At 26.3% G+C, this 18,199-nt stretch overlaps 2 protein-coding genes across 2 annotated transcripts; both read left to right on the top strand.

Annotated features, from left to right (window-relative positions):
• Positions 1-3,835: 3,835 nt before the first annotated feature.
• Positions 3,836-9,104, top strand: LOC113386610 (HIV Tat-specific factor 1 homolog). The gene is made up of 5 exons (XM_026624379.1): positions 3,836-4,010; positions 5,596-6,068; positions 7,871-7,921; positions 8,411-8,554; positions 8,982-9,104. Exons 1-5 carry the CDS (start codon positions 3,908-3,910, stop codon positions 9,102-9,104), a joined length of 894 nt encoding a protein of 297 aa, XP_026480164.1. The 5' UTR covers positions 3,836-3,907.
• A 1,749-nt stretch (positions 9,105-10,853) lies between these two features.
• Positions 10,854-13,140, top strand: LOC113386611. Its single transcript, XM_026624380.1, has 2 exons — positions 10,854-10,948; positions 12,773-13,140. Exons 1-2 carry the CDS (start codon positions 10,870-10,872, stop codon positions 13,138-13,140), a joined length of 447 nt encoding a protein of 148 aa, XP_026480165.1. The 5' UTR covers positions 10,854-10,869.
• The last annotated feature ends 5,059 nt before the right edge of the window (positions 13,141-18,199 follow it).

Below are 18,199 nucleotides of genomic sequence, written 5' to 3' on the forward strand. Positions count from 1 at the left end.
ATTTTAAATCTTTTGTTCTAATTGAATTTTTTGAAAATATCTATATATATATTAATATATATTATATTATATATCTATCTATATATTAAGAATTTTTAAAATGTTAGATGTTTTATTTTGAAATTTGTGAACAGTTAAAAAACATTGATAAGTTTTAAATTTCTTGATATCATTTGTAAATATCCTATGACGTTTTTATGAATTTATTGAAAACATTGAAATATTATAAATTTCGTGAGGACATTGAAACAATTTGTATAATTTTTTTGAGAATAATGAATCGTTTTGGATTTTTATTTTAATCAGCTGAGCACCTTCAATTTTTTTTTAACTAACTCGGCGAGACCATTGAATTATTTTCAGAATATTGTGAAAATTTAAAACTTTTTTACGTTTTTGGAAACGTATAGATATATAAATATTTTGTATGTTTGAAAAATGTTGAAGTATTTTGAATTTTTTTAGAACTTGGAAACAATTTGAAAGAATTTTTTTGTCGCAGTTAGAACAATTTTTTGAAAAATATATCTTTGCAAATATTATATATATATATATATATATATACATATATATATATATATATATATATATATATATCTAATATGTGTTCTGATATATTTTAGGATTATTCATGGTCTGGTGAAGATACTAATACCGATATATCAAATCAATTGAAATACAAAACTGATTATAAACACGTAAGTTCCATTATTCACAAATCCCATAAATCAACCAGAATAAATCACTTTTATAATCTTTTAATATATACTGAAATATAAATTATTGTTTACTTAAAAATGTTGTAAAACAATCTGGCAGAAAAACTTTTTTGGTTCTATAAGTTTTGATTTAGTAAATTAGTATAAAAGCAATTTTGGCATTCTAGTAAAAAACAATTAACTTCTAAACTTTCTATTGTTATTTTTTAGCCGTCTGTATTTCAAGATGAAGATGGTACTGATAAAAAGACGTCACTGGTGGCTGTGAAATTGGTAAAAATTAAATATAAATTTTTAGATAATAGATGAATTAATTATATACTTAAGACACAAATGATGGATTTAAATTTAACATTTTTCTTGGAAAAACTTTGACAGTTTTATTCAGGAATAGACAGTTGATTCAGGAATAGTAGAGCTTTTCTTTTTACAAAGATTTAGAATAAAAAAAATTATTCGAATTAAAAAGTTATATCAATAAATAGTATTAAAGTATTTAAATCTAGCAAAAAATCAACCCTTTCGCATTGGTTTGAGTGCTCAGTTTTCGCATAGAATACATTTACATCACAATAAAAGTAATTTTAAATGCTGAAACTCCAACTTTTATATATTTATTATTATTATTATTAAATTTATTGTTTATTAACTTCTTGTATGTTTTTTAGCCCATTCGATTCAAAGAATTGGTCAATTCAGGAACAAATCATGGCAACCAGGGCTATCAAAGGGTATCTGATTATTGAAATCACAATATATATATATATATATATATATATATATATCTATATATTAATTTTTTTTATTTTTCAGCCTAGAATGAAACTCCAGGAATTTCAATCCCTTGATATTAAAAAAGAAGGAGATCATAATTATAATCAACGTTCATTGCAGTTAGTTCTTCAAAGACGCCCAAAAAGTAAAATTTAAACAAATAATAAATAATTAGTACAATACACTAAAAATATGTCAAAGTTCAATAATTTTAAATTACTATTTCTAAAATTGTATAGAGTTTCACTATTCTTACCATAAGATAAGAAAATTTAATAAGTCTTGATCATATTTATGTATTTGGAAAAACATTTTTCCACTACTCCTAGAAATGCATTTTTAGTTATAATAATACTATGTGTAACAAAATTATATGGTAATAAAATTGATTAACAAATAATTACTGTTTTCTAATCTAATCCAAATATTATATTTCTGATAGGCATTTCAGAAGTCTATAATTTTCAGAGAACGTTTAATTAAAATTGAGCTTATTGCTCATTTTTTCAGTGATGGAGTTTGTGGTTTATTACAATAAAAATATAATAAGCCTATATCTCTCAATAAAGTATAATTATTTTTTATTTAATATATTTTATATATATTTCAAAATAATAAATTTTTTATATTTTTATTTTATTTATTAATTTTATTATTATCATTATTTGCATTTATTTTATATTAAATCATCATAATACGGATATCATTTTAATGAAAATACTATCCTAATTTTGTACTCTATTTTATTTATATTTATGTTATTATTCACTTATGTTATTAGATGTTATATTATATAGCAGTTGTTACAGATATTGTAATTAAAAAAAATTAAATTATTTTATCGTATTTCTATATCTAATTATTGGCTCCCCCATTTTAATTAAGTAAAAATTAAATATAAGGTTGTCAAATATCTCCCTTCCGCCTTTTTGTATTATAAACCAAGAGCAAAAAAGCGGAAGGGAGATATTTGACAACCTAATATTATAAAGTGGTTAGTATAATTATATTGGATACTGGCAAAATTGGTAAGGGCAAAAATAAATGCTAATAATTTTTAAAAAAAATTTAGTTAAAACGTACTTTAAAGGTTTCCATTCCAACTACAATAGTATTGATAATATTGTCTATAACTGGAATTTATTCTATTTTTATGATATTAACGATGGTATTTATGGTACTTATACAGCTACAAGTATCGAGAGTAATGTAATTTATATCATATTTTGATTTGATACATTTTTCCAATATTTTCTGGTATCATTTCGTTTGTTGATGCTTTTTATTATTATGGTGCTTTTGGTTCAATAATTTAGTTCAAAAATTTATTCTGCACAGTAGATACTTAGTAGAGCAAACCATCGTCAAGGAAAATGTAAAGAATTTAATATTATTTGAGTACTGATAATAAAAAATGCACCAAGGCAAAAGTATTGAACCCGCCGATACTTTTTTCCATTTTTGATACATTTTGTTTTTTATTCCAAAAACTAATCCTAATCGACCTATCAATGCTCCTACGTACGATAAGACGTCTTATATTAATATTTTATAACTTTCTACAAACAATCGTCACCGATCAATAATTATTGTTTAAAAATTGTTTAAACAAAAACGTGTTATTAAATCATTCGGCAACAATCGCGTTTTTATCAGAAATGAAAAAACAATTAAAGAAATTAATAGAAAAGAAAATACAGGCGCGGTCCGCCAAAATATTTACAGAACTTGGAGTACGCACTAAAATTAATTGTAAAAATATTTTGAAAAATTATCGACCGCAGAGGAGACCGGGATGTAGAAGAATAATGTAATTGACATTTGTAAAAATAATCATTTTTTTTAAAATTAGATGTAATGTAATTAGAGTCTGCTCAGACACGATTTGTAATGAACTTACCCATAGTGGTAAAAATTAATCAAGGTAAAAATAAATTAGTAAGCATCAATGATGTCGATTTTTTGAAATCTTGATATCAACCAGAAATAATAATTATGTTACAAGTCGTTGTATCAATCAATTACTTTTTAGATAATTCATAAAAAAATAGTGGTCCAAGAGTGCACCCCTAAGGTACACCTAATCTCAGCAAAAAGTCCTTGAAAAACACGAATTGCACACGATTTTTAAAATAATTGCTAGAAAAAACTAATAAATAATAAAACCAATTTTATATAATTTTTCATGCAAGTGTATATATGTAAACTATTACCATTACCTCCGTTCTCCTCTACAGTTTTCAATACCGATGTCTCGCCTTTACAATTTGCGTCAAAATGAAAACCATATAAAAAGTGACGCATACTTTTTAACAGCTCAGTATAGTTTAGTTAGTGACAGATTTAAGTAATTAATTTTCCAAATTAAATAATTAATTAATTAGTTTATTTATAATTAATTAAATTTCTTAACAATGTTTATATCACAGACACAAATGGCAAAGCTTGCTTTGCTCATTTGTTTATTTGGAATACAAACGGGTGCGGCCAGCAAAAAGCATTTTAAATATGCTATAGGTAAGTGGAATATAGAAATAGGTGTAAGTGGCATTTTACATTAGGACAAGTTGCACCAACTTCTTTATATGTGGAAATAATAAATGTTAATTAATTATAAACGGTTAATGCTTTAACCATTGCTAGAAATTAATAGATGCTTTTAGAAGTTTATAAAGATATCTTAGAAATTAATTGATGCGTTTAGAAATTCATGGAGGTTTTTCAGAAATTAATGGAGGTTTTTAAAAATCAAGGGATGTTCCTGAGCAATAAATAGAGATTTATTAAAAATTACTGGTCTCTCATTAGAAATTAATGGAGATTTTTTAGAAATTAATGGACACCCTTAGAATTTTATGGAGGTTCCTTACAAATTAATAAATGCTACTCAAAAATGAATAGAGAGTTTGTAGAAATTAAAGGACTTTTCCTGAAAATAAAAAAAAGTTTTTTATAAATGAGTGGGCACTCTTAGAAATTATTAAAGGTTTCTTAAAAATCCATCGATGTTTCTTAAAAATTAATGGAGGTTTCTTTAATGGACATTTCTTAGAAATTATTGGAGGATTTTTAGAAAACAATAGATACACTTAATAATTAATGACGGTTTCTTAGAAACTAATCGTCTTTCTTAAAAATTTAATCGAAGTTTTTAGAAATTTATAGACGCTTTTTTAAAAATTGATGGGCGTTTCTTAGAAGTGAATAGATGCTCTTAGAAATTAATGGAGGTTTCTTAGAAATTAATTGATGCTCCTCAAAAATTAGCAAAGGGTTCGTAGAAATTAATGGAAGATTTTCATAATTTAAGGGCACTGTCAGAAATTATTCGAAGTTTTTTTAGAAATTAATAAATGCTCCTCCAAAATTATTGGAGGTTTCACATAAATAAGTAGACGCTTTTTACCAATTATGGACGTTTTTTAAACATCAATTGACGTTTCTTAGCATTTAATGGAGGTTTTTAAATTTTGTGGACGTTTCTTAAAAATTAATGGAGACTTCTTAGAAATTAATGGAGGTTTCTTAAAAATTTATTGGCGCTCCTTAGAATTTAGTAGAATTTCTTAAAAATTCATGGAGTATTCTTAGAAATTACTGGAAGTTTTTTAGAAACTAATGGTCTTTTGTTAGAAAATGTTGAACCCTCCTTAAAAATTATCAGAGATTTTTTTTAGATATTTTATTGAAGATTTTTAGAAAATTAATAGACGTGCTTGAAAACTAATGGAAATTTTGTAGATATTAATGAGGATTCTCAGAAAATGATTTGACGCACCTTAAAAACTAATACAGGTTTATTAAAAATTAATGGGGATTTTTTTTAGAAATCAATTGACGTGTTTAATGGATGCAACCTTGTAATTTGTGAATGTTTCCTGGTTATTCATGAATCTATGACTTTTACTAATTAATAGACACTCACTTAATTGGTACTTAATGGAAGCCTTCTAGTAAACAATGAAATTACACTTCTGACGTCTCCTTGATAGTAATTTATAAACGCTTTTATGATATCAATGGATTTTTCATAAAAATTAGGTCTAAAAATGATCCTTAGTTTAGTAATCAAAATACGACCTTCAACCATTTTTTTTTTCAGATGACTTAAAGTGTCCCGGCTACAACGAAGTCTACACCGAATGTTACGGCCCCTGCGACACAACCTGCAACGATATCTACGACCTCCAAAAAATCACCAAATGCAGATTCAACCACTCTCCAACCATCGTCAGTTCCGAAGAAGAAGAATCCTACGAAGATCAAAGCCAGGAAGATGACGACACTGACCACCATTCTTCGAGCCAAGAATTCGATAAATGGTCCGACGAGGAAGAAGAAGATGATGATGATGATCATGATGATGAATCCAGTGAAGAAAAAGAAACTGAGGAGGATTCTAAGGAAAATTTGTGCCAGGAGGGTTGTATTTGCAAGAAGGGCACTGCCAGAGATAGTTCAGGGATCTGTGTGCCTTTTGTTACTTGTGATAGGAAGTTCTTCAATGTGGCTCTTGGGCAAAGATCTTTTGATGATGGTGAAGAGTTTGTGGGGCAGATTGGAAGGGATATTCAGGTAAGGCTGGTGAAGCAACCAGAATGGTAAGTGGAATTCTCTTTTTTCTGGGAACACAAAAAACTTGTCGCTTGATACTTGATCAGATTATATTTTATCATACACATCTGATTGTAAAATTTTTATTCTAAATAATAAAGCAGTAGTTATAGACCAGTTCTTCATTATTACTCTATACAATTTCGTGGTCGACCCAAAGTATCAAAGTTATTAACTTTCCGAAGGAGAAGTTTATGTTTTCATCTAAAAATCCGATTCGCAAATTTTATGTTTTCTCGACGTTTCAAGCCATTCTAAATCGAATGAGACCAAATTTGGAGAAAGTATGTATGATTTTTTGCCCTAAATCGACGTTTTCTCAAAAACGGATCAGCCGATTTTTAAAAGCCGATCGATGTATCTCGATGAGTACCTGTGTTTCTGGGTTTTGTGCGACGATCGGCCGGGCCGTTTCTTTGTAAATTGCAGAAAAGTGAAAAAAATTTCGTCCACGTTTTAGCCCGCAATTCTGAATCGATTTTGAAAATTCATAAACCATTTGATAGATATAGGTTGGGAATCGTGCTGATTAGTTTTTGGTAAAGATCGGCCGGGCCGTTTTCTTGTAATAAAGTTTTTTAAAAAAAAATCGACAATTTTTATGATTTTTTTTTGACTGAAGGTCTTTTAGATCATACTAAAATATTACGGTCCTACGACAAGCCGTTTAATTTTGAAAATTCTTCAAAGGTTGCAAAAATTAGTTTCGTTTTTTTGGCATTTGTCAAAATTAGACCTTTGATCGAGATTTTCTTAAAAACGCCTAAACCGATTTCAGAAATTTAAAAGCCTTTTGATGTATCTCAATGAGGACTATCGTTTGTCAGTTTTGTGAGACGATCTGCTGAGTCATTTCTTTGTAAGTTGAAAAAAAGTGTTAAACTTTTCTTCCACATTCAACCTCAAACTACCGAACCGATTTTAAAAAATCAAAAACTGTTTGAAAGATATTAGTTGGGACTGATACTGATTAGTTTTATGTAAAATCTACCGACCCGTTTTCTTGTAATTAACTGTTGAAAAAAAATTGAAACCGATTTTTATGGGACTTGTTTGGCGATATATATCATGGTCTTATAAACTTACTGAAATATTACACGGCCTTACGACAAGTAGTTTAATTTAAAAAAATCATCAAAGTTTGAGAAAATGAGTAGCTTTTTGGACGTTTGTTTAAATTAAAATTAGACAATTTACTTGGTATAACGGTAGAGTACTTGGTCTTAATGAACATACTAAACCATTAACGTTCTACGAAAACTGGTTCAATTATAAAAATTATTGATTTGTGAAAATTTGCTTTTAGAAAATACTCCAAGTTAACGAGTTTGTTCGTTTTCAATTAAGTGTTATAAATCCACTCGGAATACTTTTAATCACTCATAAATTAATTTTTTTATTGATTAAATCGATTATTTATACATATCGGGAAGTTCATGTAACTTGCCTCAAGGCAAAATACCAATACCAACCAGTCGCTGGATATTTGATCAGGTTATACACATATGATTGTAAAAATTTTATTCTGAATAATAAACCAGTAATAATAGACCAGTTCTTCATAATTACTCTAACAATTTCGTGGTCGAACCAAAGTAACAAGCTCATCGTTATTTGATTTCATACTACAATCTTGGCATGTTTTTGGTTTCTGCCAAGTACTACTAATTTTTCATATTTCATAAAAAATGTCTCAACTGATTCTTTTACGAAAAAACATTTTTCTAATAAAGTTCTATAATATATAATTATTATTTTTGCAGAATGCGCAACAGCCAGAGTCAATTGGCAAACACGAGGAATACGAAGAAGAGGTACGTGCTATATATATTAGAGTGGTCCTTAATATGGACATTTTCGAATTTCCTTGCTCCCAGGGTTTCAAATGATTCTAAATTGATAACAATTTTTTTATCTTAAAGTTTTAGCTCTTAATATTAACTCTAACATAGTCCGCACTCTAACCAAAGTTCCTTGGTTTTTCTTCCTAAGTAAATACTTATTTTATGAAATATCAAATTAATGTTGTAATTTTTTTATTTTTGATCAAACTAAGCAAACACAATGTTATTCTTTTGATTCACTTGTCGCGCAGTTGGAAAAATCCAAAAAAATAAATGGAATTTTATCTATGTTAATTACATAAGAAACTTCGTTTGAATTGAAGACTATCTTTATGAGATAAAACTTTTAGAGATTTTTGTATCAATTTGAAAGAATTTGAGCTCCTGGAAGCGAAAAATTCGAAAATATCCATATTAAGGACCACCTTAATACATATCTTATACTATTTATATTTTTAGATAGTAGCCTTGGATTGTGACGACAACGATGAAACCAAATGCAAAACGCGCAAAATTCCTGAAGAAATTCAAGAATTAGTCAGGAAAAGACCTGACTTGATTTTGCCAATTTTGGGAATCACTACATCAACGGACTCTCAAGAAGTAAATTAAAAATAAATGTATATATTAGAGAAAATATAAAAAAATAATAATTAGTAGATACAGAATATAATCCAGGTCGATCCTTAAAAGTTTGGCAAAATTAGTATTAAGAGTTCTAACTGTTCTTTATAGATTATTGATGATGACAAGTCGGCATACTAAATTTTTATTGATTATATATTAATGATTGTATAGTTATATAAAACAATGCCACAGTGACGTATTTTTGTATTTTTTCCTTTTTTAGTTTCTGCCTTTTTTCTTTTAATTTATTTTCTTGGCTTTTTGTCTTTCAAAATTTGGTGAATGCAAAATGTCTTGTATCAAGTATAATTTAAATTCAAACGTTTTGATTTAGAAACCTTTAAAGTTGAGCAGATCCACATTGAAAAAACGTTTTTTTGTTATTTATTTTATATTTTTTTAGGAATCTTTAGACTATTGGAACAAAAACGTGAACGATAGCAAAATTTGGCAGTATCAACAAGAAGAAGATAACAGTGATGGCCATATAACTTCTTCCGGAAATGTTTTTTGGTACAGAAGTTGAAAATTATTGAAATTTCTTTAATAAAAAAAGTCAAAACTCAAAAATTAATTACGTAACAGATTGAGTTTTTAAATTAATTTAATTTAAGTTATATTTTGACAATTTTGTATACAAGATATCAAAATTATTATGTCTAAGAAAAGTTTGTGATGAAATAAATATTAGTAATGATAATTGTTTGATAAGTGTTTATAAAATAAATATAAACATTACTTCAAGTGTTTTTGATTGTTTTTAATTAATTCAAATATTTTAAGATATGATGTATATATAATGAAATAAAAATGCCATTTATATAGATTGTTGTATTACCTTTAGAATATATATATATATTTATATATTTTTGATCTATTAAATGAGCAAATGAATGGCTTGACCTAAATATACCAAAATTTGGTGGACATAAATTTTACAAAAATCTTCAATTATAAATGTGACATGAATTGTTATAAATATTTGGATAAAATGCTTTTATGATTTTTGCATAAAATCATTCGCAATTGAGTTCTATACAGAAAAATTGAGAAATTTTTCACAATGATTACCAGAAAATTGGTATTTACCTATCTTGCTAATTTTTATCAAAAAGTAATTTGCCTCAAATATTTTTTTAAATATTTAAAAATCAATCAAGTTTTTTTTGCAAAAACGTTGACGAAATTTTTATACTTAAAGGTATAGTACAAAAAATTGAGTTTTTTTAAACAAACCGAACAAAAAGTTGATGCTTTTGTCATAATATGCAACTTTTTGGGGATTTTTTTGCAACGTTGCATAATAATAAATTTCGTTATTTGAACAAACGTTTGACAATGTTATAGGCCTACGAAAAGTAGCTTAATTATAAAATTTGTATTTAAACTCATATTATCTATGGCCTAGATCTATTGAAAAGCCGCAACCTGAGAAGTTTTACTTCAAAATTTTTATTGAGACATTTGAATAAATAGAAAGAAATAAAATTAAAAATTAGAGAGAAATAAATATGAGTAACTGACATTCGATTTATTGAAATATTCAGAATCAATATGCCGTAAATTTTGTTTTTTCTTTATTTAAATAAAATAGTATTACTTTATTCTGATTACTTACTTTATTCTGATTGTTACATACAAATTTAATAAACAAAAATAGTGGATTTGTACATATTTGATTTTTATCGTAAATAATTGTTAAACAATTTTTTTTACGTTTTTAGTCAGAGTTAACTTAATGAAAGTTCATAATAAAAATAAACATCCTAAAATATTATACTCGTACAAAAAGTAGTCAAATCATAAAAATCATTAAAATTTAAATAATAAAAACCCGTTTCAGAACATACAAGTCACATTCATGAATTTTCAGAGAAAAATAAAATTATTTTCGAAATAAACGATTAAACTCATCTAAATATTTAAATCTCAATCCTTATTAATAAAGTCGAAAATTTCCACTTACAACTTGCCTTAAGCTAAAACGCCACTTACACCTAATTCATAATCAACTTATTCAAATTTCTTCATTTTCAATTAGTATATAGATTTAATATTTATAAAACTATTACAACATCGATAAGAGATCGATATAAGAAATTATAACATAGGTGTGTCAGATAAAAAAAGTAAATAATTGAATTCAATTAAATTTTAACACTCAAAATATTTATAATAAAATGTTTTTTTATTATTTCTGTGCGTCAAAAATATAAGAAAAAAAATCGGCCGTATATAAGAAGCTGTTAAAACGCAATTTGGTCAGTTGGAAATAGTTAGTTTAAGGGAAAATGGAGTTTGTGAGTGTTAAATTTGTTTTTGCAATTTGTTTGGTAATTGTTTGTGTGGAAGGGCAGGGGGATGAAATGAGTAAGTATAGGATAAAAGTTTTTGCAGAAATAATAAATTATATGACTGTGAAATAAGAAACTGTCACTTCTATCCGAAGGAGAAGTTTTAACAAATTTTTACAAAAAAATTTATATTTTTCAAAAAAAAATTAGTTGTTTACTTTATATTTTCTAGGCATTTCAAATCATTCTAAATCGTTTAGATACAAGTAACTAATAATTGTTGTTAATTAGATTAAAGATAGGTTTGGGAACTACGGTAAAATATTCACAATTGCTTCATAATTTTTTTCCAAAGGCATTGTATAATATATATTTTCGTTTGTTCCTCATAGAATCGTACATAATTTTTACCACATCTTTCACAAAAAAATAATTTGAACTTCAAAAATTTATGTTAAAATAATTTGTCCCTTCAACTTTGCATGAATATAATAAAATCGTCATGTTTTTGGTAATTATTGAAAATGATAATTGATAACAAAGAAATTCTACACAGACGAGTTTAATTCGTTTCCCACCCATGTTCGTATGTCGAATCGCTCGTATCTCAAAGCAATTTTTCTCATACAATCATATTGAAATATCATTATTATTTCCAAAAAACGCAAACTCAACCTATATATATATATGCAAAATCACTTAATTAAATAATGTATAGCTAAAATTTCAAATGTTAAAATAAACAATGGTATATTTGCGTAGTAAAATTAATATTATATAATTGAAATGATTAACTAGAAAGTAATATACTATAATAAAACAGTAAAAATAATTCTGTGATATAAAAATAATTGTTACGACTGACGAAATGTTTCATATTTCCATTTTGCCATTAACGTTTTTTTGACAAAGCAACAAATTTCTCCTTTAGAAGCTCGTATATCGAAACACTCATATATCAGAGGTCACTCGTAGGTCAAAGCATCACTTTCCAAAAATTTCTTTTCTTCTTAGCTACAATGACTGCGAAATTTTTTTGCCACCAGTTCTAGTCTTCTTACTAATATTTAGTTTTATCTTTTATTATTTTTTGAGTGAACTCTTACTCTCACTAAACCCGTATCTTGAATTTTGCTCGTATGTCAAAGCAACAAATAGCTTTTTTAGATGCTCGTATCTCGAACCACTCATATATCACAGGTCACTTGTAAGTCAGGGCATCATTTTCCCAAAATTACTCTTTTGCTTAGCTATAATGCCTGCCAAATTTTTTTTGTCACCAGTTACTAGTTTCCTCACTAATTCTTTTTTAATATTTTCTGAGAGTCTCATTCGTTCAAAACTTGTATCTAGAATTTTCCTCGTATGTCGAAGCAACGAATTGTTTTTTTTAACGACTCGACAACTTTTACTCGCTCAAAGCTCGTATGTCAAAGCAACGAATCGCTTCTTTGTCGGCATCAATGTACTGGGGGAAAACAATTTGATCTATTATCCACCACCAGCAGATATCAATAACATGGCCATGACTATTCATCTTGATAGTAAATACTACTCTTCTTGATAACTATTACTTTCACTTGCCAACAACTACTACTGCATTACATGCCAACAATTACTATTTTTTTTTTCAAAAATTACTATTGTCCTTGCTAACAATAACTCTTATCATCACCAACGATGACTTCTTTTTGTCAACAGTTACTATTCTCCTTACTAAAATTTACTTCTATTTTTAATATTTTTTGTGAAAACTCTTACTCAACTTCTATTCCACTTGCCAACAATTGCCATTGCACTTGCTAAAAACTACTACTGTCCTTACCAAATTGACTATTATTTTTGCCATCATTTACAATTTTGTTTCCTAAATTTTACTACTTTTTTGTCGATTTCCTAGGTGACATGACGTGTCCCAGTTTCAACGAAGTCTTCGTTGAATGCAAACCAAAATGTGAACAAAGTTGTAAAGACATCGTCCAGGACAGTGGAGCATCTACCGACTGCGAAGACAACTCCTCGTCCAGTAAGGAAAATGAGTCCTTGTCTAGTAAAGAAAATAACTCCTTGTCCAGTATAGAAGGCGATCCTTCGTCCAACGAAAGTTGCAATCCTGGTTGCATCTGCAAACCAGGAACAGTCAGAAATCGAAACCACATCTGTATACCAAAAGAAGTCTGCTCCTCCGATATGTCTGGTGCTCTTCTTGGAGAATGGACTTCAAACACTCAATTTTTGAAGCAGTCACCAGAAACTAAGGTAAGATGATAGATAGAAATTTGAATATAATTTCTATATATTTATATTTATTTCTCATTATAACATATACATTTAAACGGTCCATACAACATTTTTTGTTAACATATAGTTTTCGTATTTTGTATTTTTCTGGACTGTCTACGAATCATTTGCGCTCATTAAAGTAAAACTAAAGACCAAAAAAATCATTCGTTTTATAAAAAAATATTTCTTGTCACGACAAACCATAGATTCTATAAAAATATCATAATGTTTTAAAATTAATTGTTATTTATAAAAATATTTGTGGAATTAAATATAAATTGAACAAGAGTAAAATATAGGTGTAATATACCGTATTATTTTTTGGTTCTTTAAACTGTCAACATATAGATAAATACGTTTCGGGGTAAATATTTAACGAAATCAATTTTGGATTTTTTTTAACTAAAAATTATGCATGTTTTGGCTTAATTTTGGACCACTATTGATAAAACAAAATTTAATATTACCAAAACTTCGATAACTAATTTTTGAATTTTTTTGGCTTAATATTGGACATATTTTGGCTTAATATTGAACCAGCATTGATAAACCAATATTTAAAATTACCAAAAGTTTAATAACTATTAAAATTGGAACTAAAAATGATCCAAAAGTTTATTTTGCGGAACTTGGCATATATGAAATAATAATAATAACGAGATATTAAATTATATGTAAATATATTATCCACAAAATAATATAACATAAAAATAAATTACAAAAAAAAAAAAATTAAAAAATTGCAGGGATATAATTAAAAAAAATCTTACGCTTATTCGAGTCCATAATTGGATAAAATTTTAAAATTTCTCAAAGTTCATTAATTATTGGTAAATATTATATTTTGATTTTATGAATTTAATATTTAGTGTATTTCTAAAAAATTACCAAATTATTATAAAAATCTTAATTAGAAAAATGAAAAATTGGCAAAGTGTGTAAGTACGTTTTTACTTATTATTGAAAATCACATAAGAATAAATTTAAATCAACTTGTCTACATTAGTGTAGCGGAAATAGCTCAGTCAGTAGCAGGCCCGACTCACACGCTAGATACACTCGGTTCGAGTCTTGGCATTGACAGAATACAGTCAAAAATACTGTTTTTAGATGGTCTAAAAATTCAAAATAGTGGCAGAAATAGCTCACTCAGCACCATGCCCGACTCATACTCCAGGGACACTCGGTTTAAGTCCTGGAACTGACATAAAATTGTCATTTGATTTCTTGGTCAAAAATATTGTTTTAGGATGGTCTATTAATTCGAATTAGTTGCGAGAATAACTTAGTCAGTATCATGCCCGACTCTCACGAAAAAGACACTCGGTTCGAGTCGTGGTACTGACATAGAATTCTCATTTAATTTTCATAGTATATTAATTCGAAATAGTGGCAGAAATAGCTCAGTCAGTAGAATACCCAACGTGCATCTCACAGACACTCGGTTAGAGTCCCGGCACTAACATAGAATTCGGATGAGTATTTTAATTTTTGGGATAAAAACAGAGATATAGCATTTAAAAAAATACACAGCTAAGTTTAATTTTTTTTTAAATATCCATGCACGTTTTTTACGAACCCCAAATATTTATGAAATTCATAGAAATACATAAAAAATGTATGTACTTGAAACGAACATAAATAAAAACATTAAATAAACAAATCAAAAATGAAAAGAAAATCTGAAAATCAAAATACAACATTGTTTCAATATTGTATAAAAACGTTGCATCATGTTACACCAAAATCTTTTTCAAATAATTTTTTTTGATAAAAATTTCGTTCAAATTAAAAACAATATTGTTTGAGTATTATCAAACAATTTGACATAATTAGTATAAAATTTTTAATAAATTGTTTATTAAACGCATCATCCCTTTGTTGACAGTTAAAACTGACCCTAAAACCAACCAAAAGTTTATTTAATAAAAATTTAATAGTTTCTTATACTTAAATCTATTTAATTAAATTAGACTAGTTTAATACGTAACACTGACAAAGATATTATTAGATAAATAATTTCAATAATAACCGAAACAAGTTTCAAGTTTTTTTGGTTTAATACTGTGAACATTTTAGGAGCAAAAATTTATCTAATAAATCATATATATTTTTTTAAAAAATAATAATATTATTATTATACTTATTTAAATATGCATATATTCATTTAGCCTGTAAATTTCTATAAAACAACTCATTAAAAAAAATATATATTTGTGAGTACAAATAAGTCATTAGATTTTTGTTCAAAAAATGTCCACATTATTTTTAGAATAATTCTTTTATTAATTTTTGTGAATGTAAAATATTTATTTAATAAATATTTGAGTAGCAATAAAGATCTTAAATATATATGTATAAGTAATTAATATTAAAAATAAATTTAATACCAAAAAAATCTTTTCCCCATACAATCTCCAACCACATATGAATTTTATTCACGTTAGTGCCTCGTGTTGATTTTTTTTATAATATATATCTATCTAACTTTATTTATATATATTTATATTTTTATTTATATAATATATTATGCTATTTATTTAATATTTATATATATGTATATATACTTAATATTAACTCTATCAAGCGTTTGAAATTGACATTTAGGTTCACATAAGCTATAGGTTCATTTTTACACGATTTTTCATATAGATTAGTATTAAAGTTTGGTATATAAAAAGTTGGCGATAAAATGAATACTGAATTTGCAAAATTTTAGATATTTTTTTTGAAATTCAGTATTTATTTTATTTTCCTATATAAAACACAGCATCTAGATTTTTTTAGTGTGTATGTGCGATAGTTTTTTTTAATTGTCTATTTTAATTCTAAATGGTAATTAGTTTAAGCAGTAAAAAATAAATACAAGCTACTTTCTTAATTAACGAAGCTGGTCCTTAATTAGTTTTATGTGTATCGTATGAATTTTTTCTGGTTTTTGGTAAAATTTTCGAAACGAAATAAACCACAAAAAATATAAAATTTTATGTTAAAAATCGGAATTAACAAAAAATCAACGTAGTGGTATATTATTTTGTTTTCAAACCTGTTTTTGCAAGGTATTGGGAAAATCTTTCAGAGTCGTTAATTAACCCTTTCGACTCAAATGCCGCGTCAAAATTTGTATAAATCTCGCAATTTGCGAGTGGAAAGGGTTAAAAATCATAAATTTCATAGAATACTTTTGAAACCCATATATAATTTCTAATTAAATTTTCAATACTATTTGTAATTAGTTTTTTTTTCAGAGTCATTAGTTAACCTTTTCGCCTCAAATGCCGCCGCTGCGGCGTCAAAATTTATATAAATCTTGCAATTCGCGAGTGAAAAGGGTTAAAAATCATAAATTCTGTAGAATACTTTTGAAACCCATTTATAATTTTTAATTAAATTTAAAATAATATTCGTAATAATTTTTCTTTCTCATTAATATTTTTTAATTAAATTAATTAATACAAAAAAATTAAAGCAGGTAATTTTTTGCATTTCTTTTTATGTAAATTATTTTTTTTTAGTTTTAACAATTACGTAATTTAAATTTATTTCACATAATAACATAATTAATCGGTTTATCTTTTCTATATTATATATTTATTTATATAAATGTTATCTAGAATTAAACCTTGAAGGTAAATTTACGTGCTAAAGTGAGTGGCGCACTCTATGGAGAGCGGAAACAATTAAAATTGAAGTTTTTACGATCTATTTATATTTCTTTTATCTAAAATTCACCAAACAAAAACAGATTTGAACCAAACAAAGTTAAATCTTCTTTCCATAATTTATTTAAATAAAATCCAACTAGAGTTTCAAATTAATAACATAAAATGTGTAAAAATTCTGTACAAGATTGTTAAAGACAAGACCCTGCTTAGATAATTATTTCATAAGATTTTTTTTCAAACTTCAAAAAAAAAATTTTAATCTCTAAATAATACATTTTTTATAAATAAACAAAAAACAACTATTATTATTAGAAATTAAATTTCCGTAATCGTGTATATATGTATGTATATATAGTAAACATTTAGGCACTATTCTAAGAGGCAGACTGCGCATTTTTTTTTCCTGTTTTAATAATTGTCTAATTTATTTATTTTTATTTTAAATTTTTATTTTTTTGGATTTTATCTACAAAACGTAAACAATATTTTTTTGTATGCGCAGTCGTGATAGATTATCGCGTGTGTAGAAAAAGCATTTTTCCGGATTTCTTTAAGGGAAGGTTCTGTGTAATGCTCGAAGGGTTGTAGGTGAAATTTTGAAATTATGACGTCATTGAAAAACAATTTAATGCATTATATATGTTTTGAGTAATTTTAAAATAATGGCCCAACTGGAATAGGTATAATTATTTGTAAAAAAAAACTGGAGACGTACTTATATTTTGTTTATAAATTTTACTAAAAATGATTTTTATTTATTGGTTTGTTATTTCAGTAAACAATGTTTATAAAATTTGTATCATATTTTTTGGTTATCTTGTAATGTTTCGAAATTTTGTATAAAATTATTTTAGAACTTGTTTAACATGCTAAATGATGACACACATATACAGTGCCGAAACGTATATAACAAATATTTAATTCATTAATTATGAATAGTAAATTATTAAATTATCATTGGCGTTAACTCAAGAAAATTCACGGAAAATTTTTATAAATTTTCCTAAATTTTTTTTCTATTTTCAATGACGTCATAACTCCAAAATTTTCTCTAGTTTTTTTTTCAAAGTGGCGAAAGTACGTTTTAAAGTCCCGCTCTAAACGTTTTAGATTCATATTTATTAACATGCAGACTTATGCACTGCATAGTTTTTATTTTTTTGCTTAACATTGAACTACATTTTATATTTCATATTTTATATTTACTTTACTAATTTATAGAATAATTTCTTCACTATTGGCTTGAAGGAACGTAATTGGCTTCGGCATTTGAATCTAAACCATATAATGGAAAATCAAATGCCGAAATTATTAGGTTCGTATATTCACTATTACTTTTTGGCCCTAATAAAATTGTGGTGAGAACGTAATCGAAAATT

Source organism: Ctenocephalides felis, unplaced genomic scaffold (genome assembly GCF_003426905.1).
Source record: "Ctenocephalides felis isolate EL2017-DRISC unplaced genomic scaffold, ASM342690v1 CF-g0.4_SCAFFOLD_03571, whole genome shotgun sequence".
Taxonomy (NCBI): domain Eukaryota; kingdom Metazoa; phylum Arthropoda; class Insecta; order Siphonaptera; family Pulicidae; genus Ctenocephalides; species Ctenocephalides felis.